The sequence below is a fragment of the Trematomus bernacchii genome, unplaced genomic scaffold (assembly GCF_902827165.1).
Source record: "Trematomus bernacchii unplaced genomic scaffold, fTreBer1.1, whole genome shotgun sequence".
Lineage (NCBI taxonomy): Eukaryota > Metazoa > Chordata > Actinopteri > Perciformes > Nototheniidae > Trematomus > Trematomus bernacchii.
The window spans coordinates 8999485-9021423 of NW_022987739.1; the positions used below are offsets into that span (position 1 = coordinate 8999485).

The 21939-nt window shown below is 41.7% G+C and overlaps 1 protein-coding gene across 14 annotated transcripts in view; it reads right to left on the bottom strand.

Moving 5' to 3' along the window:
* Positions 1 to 21939, bottom strand: part of adgrl2a (adhesion G protein-coupled receptor L2a) — an 89484-nt gene that overhangs the window by 14490 nt on the left and 53055 nt on the right. For 10 of the 14 annotated variants that reach the window (XM_034147398.1, XM_034147387.1, XM_034147389.1 and 7 more), the window contains exons 5-15: positions 20730 to 20744; positions 18806 to 19606; positions 7520 to 7816; positions 6684 to 6787; positions 6039 to 6224; positions 5658 to 5696; positions 3519 to 3702; positions 2740 to 2862; positions 2171 to 2376; positions 1360 to 1533; positions 361 to 570 (exon numbers count right to left, since the gene is read on the bottom strand). In XM_034147398.1, the coding sequence (XP_034003289.1) occupies positions 361 to 570; positions 1360 to 1533; positions 2171 to 2376; positions 2740 to 2862; positions 3519 to 3702; positions 5658 to 5696; positions 6039 to 6224; positions 6684 to 6787; positions 7520 to 7816; positions 18806 to 19606; positions 20730 to 20744 (2339 nt within the window). The remainder of the gene's footprint in view (positions 1 to 360; positions 571 to 1359; positions 1534 to 2170; positions 2377 to 2739; positions 2863 to 3518; positions 3703 to 5657; positions 5697 to 6038; positions 6225 to 6683; positions 6788 to 7519; positions 7817 to 18805; positions 19607 to 20729; positions 20745 to 21939) is intronic. The other 4 variants (XM_034147401.1, XM_034147390.1, XM_034147399.1 and 1 more) reach the window with 3 other exon arrangements.

The window sequence follows — 21939 nt, forward strand, 5'->3', positions numbered from 1 at the left end:
AGCTTACATTTCCCAGCTTTTTGCAAAAAAACGTTTTTTGTGCTTGAGAGAAAGTGTAGGTAAAAAGAAAGGAAAATATGCATGAATGCAGGGTCAGCCATGGCAACGCTGGCTTTAAGTGAAAGAGGAAAAACGAGCTGTCAAGTGGAAGACACGGCCCTTTAGTAATGTGTATTAATGTTGCTGTCCCACTCATGTCATGTTGAGGACAGGCAGAGAAGGATAGAAACAAACAATGCTTAACGACTCATCAATTTCCCCCTGAAAGGGTCTATTGTTTTGTTTGGGGGGGCGAAAGGAGATGAAGTGAGAGGGAATGAATCAAACTCAAATCAATGGGGTGAAATCGTTCCAGCTTACCCTGGGTTCCGTCATATCGATACCAATTAGGAATATTAACTCTGCGATGAAGAGATTGATGCACAAGTTCTTGTGGATTGTGTTGCGATCGCTCTGCAGGCCCCGGAAGAAGCAGAAGGTGAAGATGCTGATGGTGAGGCAGACGAGGGACACCACGATCCCAACGCGAGTGATGACCGTCAGAAGCAGCTCGTGCACTCTGTCGTGAATCTGGAGGAAACAAAAGGTAAACAGCAAACATTTTAAAAATGAGTTTCTAAAAAGAAAGATGACAATATGGGTTTCTTTCAGTTCTGCCATAAATACTTCATTTGTTGTTATTTAGTGTTATGTTTGTCTTTGTCTAATTTGACCTTATCAGAAGCATTTCTATTACATCAAATTGATCAATTATGCTAAAAAAAAAAACTAAGCCAAAAAATTGCTCATCTTTCCAACCCCAATGAACATATATGAGGCCACAAAATGGATTCATCAAAATTAAGTGATTTCGTTTTTTTACATGAAAAGTCAATTTCCTTTCAATTTACAAAATAGCAAACAAGTTTCAGGAATCAAAAAGGTAAGACATTTTACTTTAAGTTTTATATTTGAATGAAGTGTAACCCACTTTATATTGGGATTCTTGCATGCCATATTTGTAACCGTAGGGTTGGTTTAAGTTTAGTACTTTTTAGGAAATGCATATTTTTTGCTAATGTAGGAAATGTGATGTGTGTTTTACAAAAAAATCTACGGGGACAGCATTGCAAGCTGCAACAACAGAAAATAGTCATGTTATTATAATTATTTATTCATTAATAAAAAAAGATTCCAGCTATTTATTATTGAACATTTTTTTGTTTCCACTATTCTTTTCTGATCCTGGTAATCTAGAAATGGTGATGCTTGGGGTTTTAGCTTTGCTTAAGAGAAAGGAAAACATGTTAGGAATATTAAACTTCAGTTTTAAAGAGTAATCAGTTAAAATATTGATATAAAAAAAATGATGTGACATACTGAAGTTTCACGGTGCGCCATGAGGATTGCAAAGTTGGTGAGATGGCTGCAGGAGCAAGTGGTGTGGGTTTTATTGGAGTCCAGGAGTTTGCACCCTTGGGTGGACCAGTGGCCCATCATGCTCCTCTCAGAGTAATTCCAGAAGGAGCAATTGGAGTTGAAGTAGTGCTCAATCTGCAGATAACAAGAGATATGGTTAAGTGTCCAAATAATTGACTGCCTGAAATTGAAGTACATGTAGAACACGGAGGACATTTACCCCCTACTCATACAAAGTATGTCACGCACTGATATAGATGAGAATGTTTCACTTCACAGCTCTCATGAAGCAATTCATATGTTGTATCTCATTTGGCACATGCTTGCCAAATCAACCGAAGCATAGTTGGGTATATGAGGCCTTAATAACGGAGGAGCATAATTGTTTGACGGCATGTCTTTGGAATTGCAAAATGTCTCTGATAAAGAATGGAGTCACGCATGGCCCTCTGGGAACTCTAGTGACAACTTTAAAAGACGAAAGATAATTGGTGCTCCAGTAATTTCATCCTAGATCGTACGGCTAATCTAGGAGTTAATTTCCCGCACTATAAAATAAAATGGGTATAATTTATATCCCAATGTTGATTAAAGAATTAGTTTTCATTAAGAATTCACTTAGGTTCTAAAGACTCCTTTAATTTGATGTTCAATGACTTAAATAAACTGCAGACTGACCTAGCCCGACATTTACAATTCAAATTGCAGATCTCTGTCTACTCTCAATGTTCCCTCCTGGTGTTATTTAATATGACCTCTCCATGAGACTCACATCGATGTGCTCCAGGGTGAAAATCACCGGGTCGTTAATGAATACGCGGCTGGACTCTTTGTTGATGGAGGCAGCGATGATGTCAGAGTTGACAGCCACAGACACGTTGCGGCCGTAAGCCTCGTTGGCCATCTTGATGGTTGTGTTTTCAGCGCTGAGAAACTGGCCCAGATTTTTATAGAGCACAAAAACCAGCTTGGCAACTCCTGTAAAGAGTGAAAGACGACGAAAGACATCAGAGATTGAGAAACTACATTTATTCCAATGAAATTCCATTTAAAATATTCAACAAAGGAACGGCAGAAATGAGTGAATGATGAGATAGAGATAGAAATCTTTTGAAAAGCCTGTCATTTTCAGCTCAATTCACAGGGCTTGGAGTTTTTTTAGATAAACTCCATTGTTGTGCTTATACACTCAAACCAACTATTTAGCTTTTCACAAAAACAATAATGAGAGCCATAGTTAAACACACATTGAATAAGCAGTTTTCTCTGAGAGTGGGCAGAACATTTAGCACAAAGTTTCTTTTACTTTTCTTTTGTTTTGTTATGTCTTAGTGAGCTTACCATTCCGACTGTTGAGCTTCACAGTGTTTGCCGACAGCTGGATTGAGATACCGCCCTTGCTGGACTGTGGAAATTTAAAATCCTGGACCTGGCCATCTGTGCTGAGCACATACACATCCAGAACTGCAGAAAGACAAGAGGATGGGTTAGAGATGAAAGGTGAAAGGACGAGAGAATGGACCGGAGAGTATATTGATGCCCACGCATTTCTCCTGACATTTTCTTCACAAACTGAAATGTTGGCACAGAACAAGAGAGTGAGCTGCACAATAAAAATGTCAAACAAAGTAATCATTTCATCCCTGAGAGACTCTTGCTAATATGAATAAAACAACACTGCTGAGGAAAAGAGGAACTAAATAAAAGCCGTCCTTATATGGTCTAACAGCAGAATAAAATAAAAAAGGAAGCTGTGGATAAACAATGTCTTTTTTCTGACTCCACAGCAGGCTAATGTTCACATTATTGTATAGAGTTTCAAGGTCTAGACTCATACATTTATAAACTAAGCGTGCGTAATCAGAGAATCCAGTCTATTTAATTGTCTGATATTCATCACTTTGTCAGTAAGCGACTCGTTAAACCTAATATGCGTTGCTTTCCTTTTCCCCCAAGGTTTAAATGCTTATTATGAAAACAAAGTCCCTTTTTATGTGGCGGCCTTGTTTTCCTATCACAACAAATACTCTCTCAATGAATTGGAAGTAATCAAATTAACTGAGCTTGCATCAATCAAGAGCTCTTGTCATTTGCTTACCACAAACTCTTGCTTTACTTACTTATGTTGTCTGCAGGAACTTTAACGATGGCAGGCTCCATGAGGTTGTCGGCGAGGACAAACGCCCCCTCCTCCAAAGTATCCAGTAACATGGTGGCGGCGTGCGTCTGCTCCGTGCTGTTCATGTCGTGCCAGGACTTCAAGGCCTCCGGTCGCAGAAGGTTATCTACCGTGTCCACAATGGCCTGTGTCGAAGCAGACGAACAAACACACACACACAAAAAACACAAAGGTACTTGAGTAACTCTGAGAAAAGAACACAGTTTGCGCAAGCATTAGCAGGAGCATGCAGACACTGAATAGATGAAATGCTGTGGAGAAGCATCACTTCTGTGAGGATTCAAATAAATCAATGTGATGGAAAAAAAAGTCATAGAGGACACTGTGTGTTGGGTGTATATACAGTATGACATGATAGATTAATTAGAGCCATTTACAGAACAAGAAAAACATTTTTGCGATGATCATGAAGGATGAACTGCATGAAAGGAAAAACAGGAGCATCACGAGAGATGGTGCGGATTCAATTTATTTTTCAAGGACGCGGCATCAGGGCAGACGTTTAGGGTCACAGCCTATCAGCTCTGTCCAATAACAGGATAATAAGAAATGGCCCGATTAAAGAGCCAAAAGCTGCAATTAAAATTCTCTAATTACAAATTGGTCTGTATGTAGATTTCGTTTTTTCTTAACTTTTTCTTACACTTTATCTTCTAGTCGTCAATGCCATATACTTAGCTGTATAAATGTCATTAAGACACCCGGCAAAAAGCACTTCAAAAATAAATATGGTAAGAATTTCACTTGATGTGTATCCTTCACGCAAACATGTTTCCAGCCTCTCACTCTCTGCCACCTGAACAGCTTAGGGCAAAAACACCAGATAAATTAGGCGTAAGATCCAGGCTGAGTTTTCTTCGTAGAAATAATCAAATCAATGAGTCTAATCAGGGAATCAATGTCGGCACGGCTGGCGGAGAGGTTGGGGGGGGGCAGCTGTTAGTGATGTTGCGTCAAGTATGGCAGATGTCAGATAATGCTGACTCAACGATGTCTGTCCTAAATCTTCGCATGCCACCATTAACATCGACACACCCCTCTAACGCGGCCGACTTCTTCTCTCACCTCAAATCTACATGTTGTGACGTTAAACAACAAATTATGATGAGTCATCTTTAGGGAGCTCGTGTGACTACCGACATGTCTTTTTTTTTCCCTTTTCCTCTTTTCTTTTTATGAGCGCACTACCATTGACTGGTTAATTAGCCCGATCCATTTTAATACCGTCCCGAAGGAGAGATTTGGATTGAGGGGGGTGACTTTGGTGGCAGGTGGAGGACACTGATCTCCCTAATGGTGGAGGGATATATATGGCCAAAATACTTTGATGTAGGAACCTAGGCTGTTAGCTTTCAAGAAGAAGGGGGAAAAAATGGTTTAACCCGTCTAACCCTATTAACCAAATAGAGCTTAAGATTTGCAAGTTTAATTTAAGAAACAATGACTTGTATGACCTAAAAACCTATGTCCTTGTGAAACAAGAGCCACAATTTTGATTTTACATGCAGTAAAAGGTCAGGTAATGGTCCTTGAAAAAAAAAAGAAAAGAGCGTTTGAATAAATCACAAGTGAGCTGTGTTTGATGCAATATTCAAGAGGGATTTATATTGAATGGTATAAAAGCAAAAAATGTAACAGAGCAGCAAATCCTTCAGCAAATGAATAATGAGAGGGATGTAGGAACAGGGTGTTTGTTTGAGTTGCGATGTTATGCATCCAGACGTGCAATCTTGAGTCAACACTTAGAAAACATATAATAGGGAATAACAGAATGAAAAACGAAATACACCATTGCTGCCAACGCATAGAGGGGGAACAACACAGAGACACATCCATGTAAAGAAGCCATCTCTGTAATAGGAGATGACTTTTCTTTGACTTTAGAGAGCACTTAAGGTACGATTGTGTCTGTGTGTAAGGCAATTACTCAAAAAAGCAGGAAGCACAGGGAGGAGGGAGAACATGACAGTGCAGAGGGGACATGCTGCTGAACTGGGGCTGGGGCAGATACAGTAGTACAGGAAATAAAGGGGACGGGGGACGGCAGCAAGCAGAGTGGGCAGAGGCATTGCTTCAGTACCTTCATGTATGCCCTGCATGTCCTTTCTCGTTTTTGAAGCTTTTTTATTAGAAAAGAAAAAGAACACATAAAAATAGAGACATGTAATTTGCACAATTTGATGAGTATAGGCGTTGTAGCCCTGACTGAATCGGTCGATTTACAAAGTAACTACTGAATGATCCAGCCACTCCCCTTTTCATGTGCCGCAGACCTGCTTACCTGGAGCTCAAAGTGCTTAAGATCTCTGATAGATGCCAGAGTCTGAAATAATATAACAACCTTTTTTTGTCTGTTTGTCTCATAATTTAGCTGAACTTGAAAAGATGAAATACAGAAAGGCATGTGACAAAATAACAGCTACTCTACATTACTGCATTACTTTTGGGAACACTAATATACCTTGTTGAAGCTCCGTCCGGCAGAGTCCTTCTCGCTGGGCCGGAGCTCCTGCAGCTGAGCGTCCAGGATGTCCACCAGCTGCTCCATCAGGCGCACCGAGGAGCTGACGTCCCCGGCAAAGATGGGCCCTTTGGTGTGCTTGGCTAACTCGTTGGCCAGGTTAGCGGCATTCTCACCGCTGCGGATCTGCAGGGAGAGGGAGTGAATAATGTTCACAGGAATGCAAGAAGACAGACTTTGAAAAGGTTTATTTACAGCCCTGTTTCAGGCATCAAATCAGACTTCAATGAGTCCGTGAAATGCCAGATTTGTCTTTCTTCACATAGGAGAAGTTGCCATGGTGGCAGTTTTAATTGTGTGGTAAGATAGAAAAACACACAGAGCTCTTTGTTACAACTAATATACACATGTACTGCTGTGACACCTCTGCTTTATTCTATAGTTTATAATTGTTTTCTGAAAACATAAACAACTTTCCAGACCGATTTCCTATCTGATAAATGCAACTTTTAAGCAAATCTCACCCAGCTTTGCAGCCATCTTAGTAACAAGGACATGCTTCTATTATTTGTCTACCCTTTGTATGTTTATAAGAAACACATTGCAGTGACACAGGGAAAACATTGAGGCAGAGCTTATACAAACCTTTTGGGCAACTTGGTTGACCCAGTGGGAGGTACAGTTGCTGAGATCAGGGCCCTTCGGGTGCCAGGCCCCAGTGGAAAGGACACATGAATAAGAGGCTGTGCCTGAAAGGGAAAACAAGCACAGAAGACTTAAGTTAAATCAAGTCATATCAGATTTATTTTCCCAGGAAGTCCTCGACAGGGCAAAACAGGACAAGGACAGAGATAAGATAACTGCACACGAACAAGAAATATACAAACATGTAAATTGATAAATCTCATATGAATGTGAAGCCAGAGAAGGACTGCCTGTGGTTCACTCAGAAACAAAGGCCTCAGAATATAGTTTTCTTTTTTAAAGACTCTAAAGGAAAGAAAATAGCCGGATACAGGAAACTCAGGCAGATGAACATTCTGCAATTAATTCAGAAAATATTTTAAACGGCTCATTCCTATTTTTGCTTCAGAGTGGCAATATGCTTTTCCTCGTCCTAATTATCCCCGTGCCTGACGAACTCTGAGCACTAACACGATTTCACACACAATCAAATAAGGGAGGCACGTCTCCACGCAGGCTGCAGGAGGAACAGCTGAGCCTGCTCCGCAACACAGCCGTTACAGATTGCTAAATCATGTTCCGACCTGGAGTGACACAGCTAAAAAAAACTGCTTTATAATCTGCCGTCACCGTTTCCCTTAACACCGACTTCAACTGAGGCCTGTTATAGATACAAAAGTTGTATGCAAGATTATCAGACACATCTGAACAAACTCTGGCATGTTCTCCGGGGACGCCTCGGGTCATATTGAAAGCAGCGAGCACACGGCCCTGAGAGGAACAGAAGTGCTGTTTACCTCGTGTTCCCTTGGGGCAAGGTCGCTCCACGATCATGCCCCTCTGGGTCTGAGGCCACATTATGTCTCTTTTCTCGATGGCCTCGCAGAAGCGCTCGGGTAAAGGGAAGGACTCGAGGGGCGGAGGGGAAGTAGTCTGCAGAATCACAGGAGGAGGCTTGGGCGCTCCCCTGCTGCCGTCCTTGAGCCCTGTTGTGGAGCTTGTGTTGGCCACACCCCAGTGCACCGTGGTTGTTGTGGTGGTGGTTGTCGTTTTCTGAGGCTGAGGGGTCGTGGTGACTTCTGAAAGTGGTGGAGCTGTGAAGAGAAAGAAGCAACATGTTGATGAGGATAACAGCTACGTGATGTTATTATCGCCTCCACGATTTATGGAGCTTGATTCTCTCTAGGAAACATTTATTATGGGTGCTAATGAACACATGATCCAGTGCTATGGAATAAAAATATATACGAGGAATACAAATCAAATGGTAGTTGGACCTGTGGTTGTTGTATACATGTAAGGTTGGCTAATTAGCGTGGCATCCCTGGGGTGCATGATATGGATATATGAAGGGTTGAGCTTAGAAAACTGTGGCAGCTATTCAACTTGACCTTCTGGTGGGCAGATGCCCTCATATACCGCTAACGATGTCCCCTGCAACTAACATATCACATGTATCCCGTTGTGTACATTGCAGCTAAGTGCTTTGTGCAACAAGCGTATTTGCATTCCCGTTGACTATGTCTTATCCAAGGCACTCAGTCTGCAATGAACAAGACAATAATTACAGTAACATCCTCCTGCCTGGCAATCATTCCTGGCTGGGAGATTTTGTGGCATGGCTGATTAAGTTTCACTAGAGTAACACAGAATCTGTATGTGTAGCCATGGAGCCTGAACATTCATTTTGCAGTTGTTTCTTGCAACAACTCATACTCTGATAAAGCAGGTGTGCAGTAACTCATGCAATGCCCCAGGCAAAAACAATATGTTTCAGTCCCAGGAAAAAAGAAAATAGTGCACTCCTTACATTTAACATGAGCCACTAAGGAAAAACTATGAAGACATTTTTCATGTGATACACCGGAGAAGTGAGAAGCACTGTAATTACATTTCACAAAAGTCAAACTGAAGGGAGTTTTATAGATGAAATGTTGATAAACATAAACTATTTGATATAAATCTGGTCCACATCCACTGAGTACAAAAAGAAAACATGACCCCCCTCTGTAAGAAAAACATTGGTTGAATTTAAAAGGAAGGGCTGTATCAATCAAAAGCGCACCGATTGGAATGCAATGTGCAAACTGAATCTAATCGCATTTGAGTACTTTGATTTCCTCCATTAGGCTGCCTGTAGAGCATGCAGAGAATGTGAAGAGGTGCTGTTACACTGCTTGAGCTGAGCACAGTCTTTTTCAGCAGTACGACCAGTAGTGAAAACATCGGAGAGGCTGAGCTACAGAGAGTAAAAGAGAATAGCAGGTCAGGGGCAGGAGGAGGAAAAATATAGAGAAAGGGGGGATGATGTTGGAAAACAAAACACAATAGCAAGAAGGTTCAGAAACAATGGGGACAAACTGAAGAGGAGAGGTAGGAGAAAGTTTGTCTTCCAGTGGAGAGGCAGCCAGACCCCCGGAAGCAACACCTCCATATCTATTTCTGCCACTGGATAATGGGTCTAGCTGATATCACCCCCAACACACACACACACACACACACACACACACACACACACACACACACACACACACACACACACACACACACACACACACACACACACACACACACACACACACACACACACACACACACACACACACACACACACACACACACACACACACACACACACACACACACACACACACACACACACACACACACACACACACACACACACACACACACACACACACACACACACACACACACACACCACAACACACACACACAACAACACACACACACACGCCACTACTATCACCATAGGCCCCCCGGTGTGGATGAGAGGCTTCGGCACAGTCGAGCTGAAGGGAAATCGGCTTTGAGGCTGGCTGCTACCTGTGGCGAATTAGGCTCTATTGACCAGAGGAGATGACTCTGTGCTCCCTCCTGTTGAGGGCTTTAGAACTCTATACACACACAAACACACACCCACACACACAAGCAGGTGGCATGAAGGTGTACACAGCTGACTGGCTGTTCTGACACTGAGCTGAAGACAGATTCGGCTGATTTCAACTCAGCCTTCCTCTTCTCCCGTCCCTCCCACCCTACCTGTATCCTTTTACTCAACACAGTGAAATTGTCGCTGCACGGCCTGTCACAGCGGTTGAGAGACAACCTGGGCTTCGTGGCCTTTTCAGCACTAGCATTTAGCTGGCTGGGAGAAATGCCCGTCTCCATTCTGCACCAATACCTTTCTATTGCTACAACGCTTATTTTCTCATGACTCACTGGAGAAGACTCAGAGGTGAAAGTAATAACCATAAAGAAAGCGTTTGCAAATGTCCAGTTGAGTTTGAAAACGAAAGCATGTAATGTTGAAGTCCAAAGAAAATGAATGTGTCGACATAATTCGTGAATTAATTATCATTGTTTCTATTTAAACATCTGGGTCTGGGTTGCTTGGCAAACGTCCAGAAGATTCCTAAGAAACTGTGGGGCCCTTTATAGGTTTCTCATTTCCAAAGTATGAAAGATGATAAAGATAAGATAGCAGTCTCCGTCTATGGGGCGTTTAGAATGCAGACAGAAATAAAATGAAAATGAATCACCGCTCGACAGAATGATTTAAGATAAAAGGGCCGCTACTACAGCCAATAAATCAAAGAGGCATCTGCTGTAATCCAAGCGCATTCCTTGAGCATGTCAACTAACAACTGTATCTTGTCTACACCTCTCACCCAAGAGGGCTGCGTGTCATGGCTTGCAGGGATGTTGAGCTCCATGTTCTAGTTACATGTACAATTAAATCTCTTTGAAGTTTTTATTTATGTTGTTGCTACCTACTATCAGCGGTGAAATTGAGGCAGTAATTCATTTCAGGCCTCGTTAATACCAGGCTACAACTAATGTGTTTGGCTCTCCTAAAGCATTCCATTGGAGAGGGATTTGGAAAATTGTTGTGGGGTGGATTTGCTGAGCCGAAGTCTGGGCATTGCTTTGTTTTTCTCGGCAAGCACAGTCATAGAATATACTTTAAAGAGCTTCATTAACATTACATATTATGTAAAGGAGTTAAGTAAAAGGCTATAATAATCCTGTTGGGAGATTCATGTCATGTCTATGATGCAAACTAATCCTCTTTACTGTGCGCAAAAGAGGCTAATATGAATGTATGCTGTTCTTCCCAGGGAGATTTGTGCATAAACAATGCGGCATCTCTGTCCACTGCTGTTCCAGTGTACATAGCGTGTCAGGCCCCTAATCCTGCCAGCAACACAATAATCTCATTACCTTTATGCCATAGCTTGGTTTAATTTGATCCAATGAAAGCTGGGAGGAATTAACCCATAGGTATTCAAATGGACACTCTTCTCAGGCAGTCACTTCTTCACAGAGATGTCTAAGTGGATACGTTTATAAGCAGCCACAGTGAGGGATGGGTATTGATCTGTTGCTATAGTGCTGCAGCAGCCTTTTCCATACTTTTTGTGATTCAACGCATGAACTAAATATTTCTGTTTTCCACGGTGGCAACACATTGGCTGACACAACTGAATGCCTTCACTCTGCAATACTCCTTTGATTATGACAGAAGAAGCAAATCCCATATATGGCCTATATGGAAACTGGGACAGGATCCTTGATTATTATGTCTCTGCTGCACTCAGCCCAAGGGAACCTTCAATTAGCTGTCACACAGTGTGAGCGCATGGAGTGATATTCTCCAAAGAGCTGCCAATAGTCTGGACAGACATATTCATAACCTCTTTGTATGATTCAACGCCTACACATTGTTGCACTTGAATGTATCACGGTGGTTCTGTTATTACCGCTGGGGTTATAGGTCTGGGATTGATGACAGACAATGAGACAGGAATCCAGGAGAGGAAAAGGTGATGCTTGCCGACTGTTGTCAGAGCATATGCATACACGTCGTGAGCACTAAGGAACACACACACACAAAGATGCACACACACGGTACCCAGATGAGCCTCTTTACCAGGACTCAGTAGTAATGGCGCGGTGACAAATGAAAACCGACAGCATGTGTGTCTTTTATATTATGCTTAATGGCTTCAGTTTCAGTAGGCACCGCATGGTTGTTCATCAGGGTAATGTTTCATACACATTACCAGGTGCTGTTTATCTTGCGAAGGAGGGAAAAAAGGGGTAAGTGAACAACCATTTAGCACTTGTTTCAGCTAATTTGCCAAGTAAAAAGTGAAAGGAGTTATTAGATCTCACTTGTCCTCTGCTCTATCCCCTACTCTGTCATGGAATAATCTCATAATGATGTGGAGCAAGGAGGTTTAGCTCTTTGTTCCCATATTGTAGGAGAGTCACACCTTGCCAAGGTAAAATAATCATGTCTTTAGTACAGTCTGACATTTGGGACCTAGGTGGCAATCACCTCCTAATGGAAGAGGAATAGACAGTCAGTCTAACCTCAGACTGTTTGAGGAACAGGATGAATCTAGAGGATGGAAAATAAATGAATAACCCATCAGCTTTCAAGTCATTTGGAACTAAGCGTAGGTTAATTGAAATAAGGTGTCAGACTGCGAAAATACAAAGTGTAAATTATTTCCTCTGCAAATGCTGTCTCAGTCACAAACATGCATTTCACTCAGTCCTCTCTGGGTGCAGCCTTCCTTCGGAGTTCACATGGAAATGGAGCTGTTCTTGAGTATGAAATAGTGTGATGATTTACAATACGTTTGTGATGCATTTTGATATCTACCAATAATAACAATAATACACAAAGGAAATTGGATTACACGTCTTTCACCGTGCGCTGCATTTGTAGCTGTGGGGGGGGAACACGGCGAATGATTGCTTGGGTATCAGCAGTAAATATGAAGAAAGCTGAGTGAAAATTCGGATAATTTCCCATGTGTCATGTCCTTGTGAGGGTGTGTACAGTATACGTCCATGTCTTAGGGAACAAAACCTAATAGCTGGATTATGTTATTTACTGCTGTTTGCAATATTTCTTTTTCAAACAATACAAACACATTGATTCTTATGGACAACGGCAGGCCCACACACGCGCGAAAGCACGATTATAAACACATGTACACATTCATATACACCCTCAAACACAGAATGACACCAAAGCATAGAGAACAGACGCAGCAGCTGCCAGACTAGAGCCTGCTTTTTTTCCTCCTTGCAGCTTTCTCTGTACTGTACGTGCCTCAAATTTCAAGCATTAACTCCAAGTGTGCCGAGCAGACTGATATTTAATGCTGTGCGCACAGGAGGATGTCTGTTTCAGGGGTGTCCGCACACACACAGATACACTCCATAAGCACGCTCACAGCTGTGTAACACTGCATATACACAGATTAGAGAAACACACAGACACAATAATCAGGCCTGTGCGAAATAAATCTCCTTAAAGGCGTGTGTCAGGGAGTGATGGGGGACCATTGTGATGTCTGAGTAATAATTCTTTTAATACGCCTTGTTCCACAGTCAGACTGTAATCAAACAAGAGACTATGGATCCCCTTGGCTACATAGGGCTCAGTGTAAGCATAATCACCCCTCCTCTCTCTTTTATGTAAAACATCTCTGTGACATTCTAAATCATAACCCCGGGTTTTGTTGTCCACATAATTGTACGCTGTCAGCGGATACCGTTCGGCTGTGTACAGTAGTTTAACATCAGGAGAAAAGGTAACTATCAGCTTGGGAATACAAGATGTGTTTGTGGATAAGGGGTGAAATGTACCTCCTTGTTTTGCAACGCACGGCTATCGCGTTTTAAGACGAGCGGCAGAGATCGGGTGAAAGAAACCGGTGACCTCCTGACATCATGAGCTGGATGGCCTTTAACGCTACCAGACGCTGGGTTGTTAGGTGTTATCCCACGATGAAATATCAGACGTTGTGAACAAGACTGTAAATTCCCATCGTGGGATTTCACCCCTTTTTATCGCCTCAGGTTAAATGTACCCTTATATCATAAACAAGAATGAGACCATTGGGTTATGATGTAGACGGAATACCGTCACAGTTTGTCATAAAACCGTGGTTAAAAAACCTTCATGGGAGGAATACAAATGGAAGCAAGGCATATAGGGAGATCCTGTAGGCCAGCAGTAAAGAGGGAGGCCTTTAAATAAAGCAACACTCCCAGTAGTGCACCAACAGCTCAGAAGAAATGATTCCAAGCTTACCGAGTTCAAAACATTATCACTAAGACGGACACAATTTGGGGATTTAGGGACACCTTTAAGTGCTATAAGAGCATAAGGGACAAGTGGAGTTAAACCATAACATGGACAACGCACAGATTTTAGGCTATATGTCCCTTTTGGGGATTTTTGCAAAGCTGTTTTCTGCAGATTGTTGTGTACAGCGAGGTGTTTGATTTGGTCTGGCAGGGATTGTTTTGTCGGTCAACACTAGTGTGATCGTGACAACAGCCAACAGGAGTTTAAGTCAACAGGAATAAACGTGCGAAAGAACCACAGATCAGTTGCTTTTAACAACAGCCTAAATCAAAAAGCTGGTTTACATCAGCAGCTAAATGTGGATCAATCCAAAATGTATATAAGCACAGCTAAAATACAGTAAGCTTCATACATTTTTTTTTCAAATAATAATTATGGTTAAATCTAAAACCTGATACAAACTGTTCCTCTGGTGAACACATATTTCTGACAAAACTGGGTAGTCTGAGATCCCTGATCTTCATGTGCGTGATGGCCGTCTTTGTCCTGCTGTTATGTGTGTACAGTTTCCCAGAAGGCACGGATGAGGATTTACTCAAATCCTGTCATTTAGTGTGCACTGCTCTCTTTGGGAATGATGATGTATTTAGCCTGTTTTCAGGAGAGAAGCCAAACAGAGGCGTATATGTGTAGACGTGCACGCACACAAATGAAAATATCTGGATTGAAGGCACAGTTCACGGATCATCATGGATGAGGGGTACTACAAAAACAGTGAGAGACTACTGGCAGCAAGAGTAAAATGAACAAAAAAAGTAATGGGGCTGGCAAAAAGATACAGAAAGAAACAGATTGATCCAATAGAGAAATACAAAAAAGAGAGACGATAAAATGGCAGCAGCAGAAAAAGAAACAACGAGAATATGACAGGAGGACAGAAAAACAAAAACAAAAAAGGGTGATTTTCCACATCAATACAGTCTCCGATCAAACCGCTGTGTCCACTTGGGCAGCTGACAGGGGGCTGGGGAGAGGGAGGGGGGGGGTTGTTGTCAAGGCAAACAAACAAATTGGCCGTTTTTAACACATCCTGATCCCTGCGCCACTGCTGAGCATGTAGGAACAAGACGTCTCTGCCATTTTACCTGAGCACCTCAGTTGGCTGTGAAAGCTTGATGCTGACGTTTAAAGTATCCATCCTACTCTTTCTCTCCCCACTTTCTCTGCTGTCTCTCTAAATGTTGCCACGCACGAGTTGACCTCTATGTAAGCACTGCAGAAGACAGGAATGAATCATAGGGGAGCTTTATAGTGAGGCGTATATTCATCAGACTATAAGAGGTAGGCTCTCTGGGGTGACTGCTAATGCACATGACTCACAAGCGTCTGTAACAGCTGAGCATTTTTGCATTGCAAAGCACTTTCACAACACACCAACTACATTGTTTTGACCACATGCAGCGTTTTGTTAGCTAATTGGCAAGTTGTGTCAGTGAGGCCTACCTTATAATTTCAAACAAATTGGGTCATTCCCTTCCTTATGATCCCCACTTGCAAATGTGTAATTTGAGGGGGCAGCAATGATTGAAATTGTATGCAAATGTATTGACATTTCAACAATTAAACAGCAGGCCTTGATTTGTGTGGGTGTAAACTGCAGCACCGGGGGCTTTTATATGGAAGTGATTCAGGATCTAATTTTGCAACTGGGGATAAATAAAAGGTTTGTGAGTCTCACCTGTGCCCCATTGAGGCAGTGAATAAAGTCTGTTTGTGCATACTTCTGCTAAGAAACAGATTTCGAGATGCTTACTCAGTGGTTTGAGGCCAAATATCAGAGCTTGGCATAAATAAAAGGTCCATAGAAATGGGGCATAATGAGTTTTCTCTAGGAATACCTAATTTAAATCAATTTAATCATCTAACTTACAAGATGCGACAAAGGAATATGTACTTAATGAGGTCTTGTATGCAAAAATAAAAACAGGCATGGAGCCATGGTTAAATGAGTGGATTATGGCTCTGCTGGTCAAAGCCGAGAGTGGGACTTACTGACCCATTTAATGTCCACTTCCAGTGGAGCCGCATGTTGGATGTGACCCCATCCTCTGCCCCATAATCCTACAAGAGATGATCTTGCCCCGACATGAGCAACGTTATTGGACTTGACAAGAACCCAGCTGTCTGCCACACAGGGTCTAAACATCACTTTGATATGATTGCGTTCCATGACGGAGCGAATCATGTGACAGAGTTGTTTGTGCACTTTTGTGAAAAAAGGGAGTATGATTGCGGTGGACAGCGTACAAGCTTTGAAAAACGGTGTTAAATGAAAAACCTGCAGATCCTTTTGTTTTCTTTTGAAAAAAGTCAAACAATTAACACAGCTCTAGCATCTACATGAATAATTAGCCGTGCTTTGTTGTACAAACACAAATTCCTGCATGTGTTAAGCTTTCACATGTGCTTGCGATGACTTGAGCAAAATTGAAATGTTCTTTTCATTTTACTTTTCTTTTTTTAGTCTACTGCTGTTCAAAACATGTGCCTTCAACTTTTCACATTACAAAAGCATTCTGATAGCTTGTTTCAGTGCCCAGTGACGCAGGCTCTGAAACGAACATCAAGATATCACAGAGAGAGGGCATCCAGTGACAGCCAGAAAAAAAAAGTGCCATCATTTATGTGTCAACATCTGCCATGTGGGAGGACAAGTTTATTGACATCTTGATGATCATCATGGACCATTCCCCCTTGCGCTCATCGACGGAAACTCAACATACATTAGTCAGAAGCGCCGGGCAGGCTCACGTCTCATTTGTCAAGAAGAGAGAACAGAGTCCTTGTTGAGGTTAAAATAAAGATGTGTGAGTACAGAAGCTCCAAGAAGCAAATGCAGTATGTCAGTCAGTGTATGTGTCCAAACAGTAACTACAGGAAGGGAATCCATCGGGTGCTTGGGAGCTTGACTGTCTGAATAAACACACACACACACACACACACACTCAATAATGGAACGAATTACCCCTCCAGGTTAGACTTGCTCCAACTCTGCCTGTTTTTAAATCTCGTTTAAAAACCCACTTCTTTTCCCTGGCATTTACTGACCAGGTGACACTTGTGCTTTTACATTTGGGTTTTTATCTTACTAGTGTTTTGTATTGTTTTTACGTCATGTAGGAGAGTTTTTCAGTCTGTGGCTTCTGATCTGGTTTCATTGTCTCGTGTTTTACATTTGTTTCATGTCTTGTCTGTTTTTCATGTATTTATGCTATGTGTTTTATATAGTTGTTGATGTACAGCACTTTGTTCAACTCTGTTGTTTTTAAATGTGCTATAGAAATAAAATGGATTGGATTGGATTGGAATAACTAGATTTTACTCTTATTTCAGGGCGAATCCTGTTAAAGCCTCTGATTTCTCTATCGGTAATCAGTGTTCATTCAGCAAATGAATAAATCAATTGAGCATGCAGCCTGTCTGTACACTGCTTATTCCAAGAATCCATAACAGCTAAACTGAAAATAAAGGATGTTGCGGAGGCTGTAGCTTGACTGCCTTATAATCAGTTTAGCGTTTATTATATAAACACATGATGGCATGTAAAGACATGCTCCAATTTATTTTTACTAGATAGCAGAAAAGGTGATATCATGACCACTTTTACAGCAGCTGTCTGCAAGGTGCTGCTTGGAAACAGCTCATTTGAATTTGCTCTGTGTGACATTATGTTTTGGGCATGACTAAAATAAGCAAACACCTTTTGGCTGAAGCATATTCCACAATTGCTCTAAATGTGCCTGTGATATGCAAATATTTAATTAAAAAATCTGGCTACTATCTGTCTTATTGGCAGTGGAGAAACTTCAAACATGTTATTCAGAGTTGGGAAAATTTAATAAAATGTGTTTTTATCTTGTTCCCCATGATTGTTGCAGTATACCTCTCAATGCGCCCTCGGCATATTCATTTCGCTTTCCAACCTGCACTACGTTACTTGTCACAGTTAAGCCTGTCTTGGCCGGATTGATGCTGCTCCACTGGCTGAACCCTATTTAGCAGCCATAGCCCACGTCTTATCAATACAAAAGTGGACGAGCAAACACATTAATAAATATTGAGCTCTGGGATAATCTGTGGAAAAGTTGCTTGACCTCTGCGGCTCATCACTGACTGCGTTGAGCATTACGTGGACTTAGGACTCTGGGTGTAGAGGGGATTAGGATAATTACTGTTATTATATTCTCAGGGTATGGACTATCGCAGGCCTAGGCTAGCTTCCCCTCAGTTCTTGACAGCTAAATTAAAAACATACACTGCTGATGTGACCCCGGATGATTGATCCTTCTCCCTTGTGTCTACCATCTCTTTCTCTCTTAGACCGAACCTTGAATCCTCACACTCTGCCGACAGAGAGTGAAATACTTTTTTTAATGGCCGATGGAGATTTGGAGTTCAGCAGCACTTGGGGAATGATCTAACCTTGCCCCAGGCAAGACTTTGCACCTGTCCGGGCATGTATGTTTCCAGAGGTGAAAGTATATATCTCTTTCCCTGTCATACTCTCTTTAAAACACGAGATATGCTAGCAGGGGTCCCTTGAGCCTTAGCACCAGAGACTCAGGGAATGCCCGGATGGTAAACCTCCCCAAATCCCCAAGATACTGATCCCTTATGATATGGTAACTGGCTGCGAGGTGTTGTTTACCACAGAGTCTGACTCACTTCACCCCCTGAGATGCTTTCCTACACTCCAAAGCTTCCGTAACATATCTAGCACATATAAGATTCTAAATTAAAAACCAGTCAGCTGTGACACTTCATACATAGATGGAAAATACCAAAGGAATATCAAAGCGCCCTTGACAGCAACTAAAATCACGATTTCAGGGAATGCAATTTAATAATTTTGTCAGAAAAATAAATGATCGGGGGGCTAGGTTCTTACCATGTGCTGGATCAGGTGGGCCAAACTCCAGAGTGTATCTCAGGATGTAAAAATTATTCCACACATAGAGCTGGTTATCTCGCGGATTGTAATCCACAGCTGCAATGTACTGGTACTGGTTGGGAAAGTGGATATCAACGTATTCCCCACGGTTCTGTTTGGTGTTGTAAACGTAATCGATCATGCTCTTGCTGACTTCACTTTCGTTGTCTTCATAGGTGGAGCGGACCACGTACAGTACTCCACAAACCATGAAGGCATTGGAGGCTGAGCGCTTATCATAGGTCGTGTCCCAGGTAGCCTCAAATCGCAGCGTGTAGGGGTTCAACTGGCTGATTACGATCATGCCGTTGTTCTGCTCGGTGGCGTAGATCACCCACAGCCCGTTCTCATCTACGGCCAGGTCAATGTCTGTTTTGCCACCCCACTTGTAGGGCGATGTGTCGTGGTAGTTGGCATTATTGATGATCGCCTCACCACTTTTGATTCGAGTCCGCAGGTCAAACTTCACAATGTTGCGGGTACGCTCCTTGTTGAAAAACACGGCCCCATCGTAGACCACAAATCCGGTCCCATCCACCCGGTGGGGCAGCTTGTAGGTGATGGTTTGCCGGGCATTTTGGAAGTCATCAAAAGAGGAATACTCAATGAGAGTGTCTGTCCTATAAGGAGTCCAAGGCATAACGAAGATTTTGTCGCCAGCTTGCAGCGGGTCTCTGCACCAGGCGCCGGCTTGTTGCTCCGCTTCAAATAGAAAGGAAGGATCACCGACAGCTTTCAGAGTCCCAGGACAAAGAAAAACTAGTAATGGGAGAAGAGTAGAATAAAAAAAAAAACGGACACAGGTTAACATGTGAAAAATAAAAAACACACAAAAATATATGTAATATCCATATAATCTCTAATATCTTCATTTTGTTTTACAGGTTGTCCATGAAGAGTGGGGACAGACAAACATTAAAGAGTGGCCAAAACACAACTAACAGCTACAGCCAATGTTCACAAGCAGAATAAGGATTTTGGTTTTGTGCATAGAAAGAAAAAAAGGAATAGGAAAGTTATTAAGCATAATGTTTAAATATATAAAGTAGTCAGAAACAAAAAGAAGCTGGGCCTCATAGTCATTAACTGTTGGGAGTAGAACACAAATGAGGGGAAATAGAACAGAAACAAAACTTAACGAAACAATTGGTCCTGTAAACAAAAAAAATTGCAGCCAACTAAAGTCACTTGGCAACAGACGGGTTATGAGAGAGCAGGAGTCAACACAGTCTGCAAAATGTTTGTGTGTACTTAGACGTGTCTGGGTTACACCACCTATTCTACGGTATATACCCGAGTGGCTTGTCATTACGATGTGGTGCAAATGTCACAGCCATTAACATTTAAAAAACTTTCAGTAAGGGTCTCTTGAGGTGTTATGGTTGGTGCTCTGAGGCATAGGAGGCATACGAATCAACAGAGAAAAGAGCAGCAAGTGGTCAGGTGAGAATAATGGGGAGAATTGTGAAAAGAAAGGAGGGGGCCTTGAGAGAAAAGGGACAGTGGAAAGCAATAGCTTGGAAAAAAGGGCCAAGAAACACTGTAACCATGGCATGCTATGGAAAAGGGTTTGGAAGCCAGGCAATATGAGAATCTGCTGAGTAGCTTAAGCACCCAGGGAGAATGAGGAGAGAAAGCCCCTGTGGACTGCAGCCAATACAGCCCATTTACATCTTATGGCAGCTCATGTGCTGTCTTTTTTTATGGCCAATATCAGGGCTTCCATTGTTCCACTAGACTGGCCGTTAACATTACAGTGGGGGGGGGATGCTGAAGATAACGTTTGCGATGTGTTTGTAGGGGCCACCATGGGAAAATAGGTAGTTTACAACCAGATGCCACAAAACAAGGAGCTAGGGTTTGGATCGTGTCTTTTATTTACCTTTTTGCTCCACTTCTATTTTAAGCGTTGGAAGAGAGAATGAAAGGGGTGCAAGGGGAAAAAAAAAAGATTAATATGAATTAACTGTCATCGCTACGATTACACATGCAGAAACACGTTATGAGACAAAGACGGGAAGACCTATTCAGAGAAAGCAGGACAAATGTGAGAACGGTGACATACAGCCGCTTCGGTCCTGTCTTAGAAAAAGGATTAGATTAGTACAAAATGATCAATTGTCACAATAAGTTAATGGCACAGTGGTGGGTGGATTGTATCTTTCACTGCCAACTGCCTGCATTTATGTGCTGGCATAACTTTTTGACATTTACAAGTAAAACATCTTTAGATAGTTTTTTATTGGCAGGCAATTCTGTGATTCACACACAAGAATGATCTTTCTTTAGTTGTAGTTATAATGTGATGCAAACTATTTTCTTAGATTTAAAGCCAGCCTGTGAAAACTACTGTAAAATGCAAATCATTGCAGCATTTTATTGAGTTGTGACTTTGTTTTTAAACTCTGGCCTGTTTTAATCCACCCACCACCAAACACAATCAATAATGAAGAAAGAGTGTAATTTGTCTTTTTGTTTTATACTTTTTTTTTTTTTTAAATAAAGCTAACTAAAGCAGTATGATAACTTTTTTATCTCTACTGACAAACATGCCGATTTTATTACAATTACGGTGCCATTTCATCATTCAACATCTGAATAATATCTTTAAAAAGTCTTGGCCTGAAACTCTCATCGAACTTTACTTCTTTCACAATTTTGAAGCCTCAAGCGTACAAAGAAATTAACTAACTTTGGCTTTAGGCAGGAAGCAGGTAATCAGTGTAAGTCACTGGAGCAAAAATATATTATGTGCACTCACTGTCGGAGCGTGTATTACATTTCACAATACAGGACTTCACTTAATTTGTTATTTGGTGCTTTCCGATCTATGCCAGAAGTCTGCAATAAATTAGCCAACAAGTTTCAATTCATTGAAACAAGGCACCGAGAAGCATTCATCTGATGTTAATGGCTGATTATAAAACAACATATGATGATTACAAATTAGAAAATAATGCCATATGCAACAACAAGATGGAATATTTCTAGAAATCTTTTTATAACAAATTTACCAAAATGAATCAGAAAAAGTTGTTATTTTAAAGCCTAGGTCAGACTGCAAGAATGCTCAAAAGTATTGTCTTTCCAAT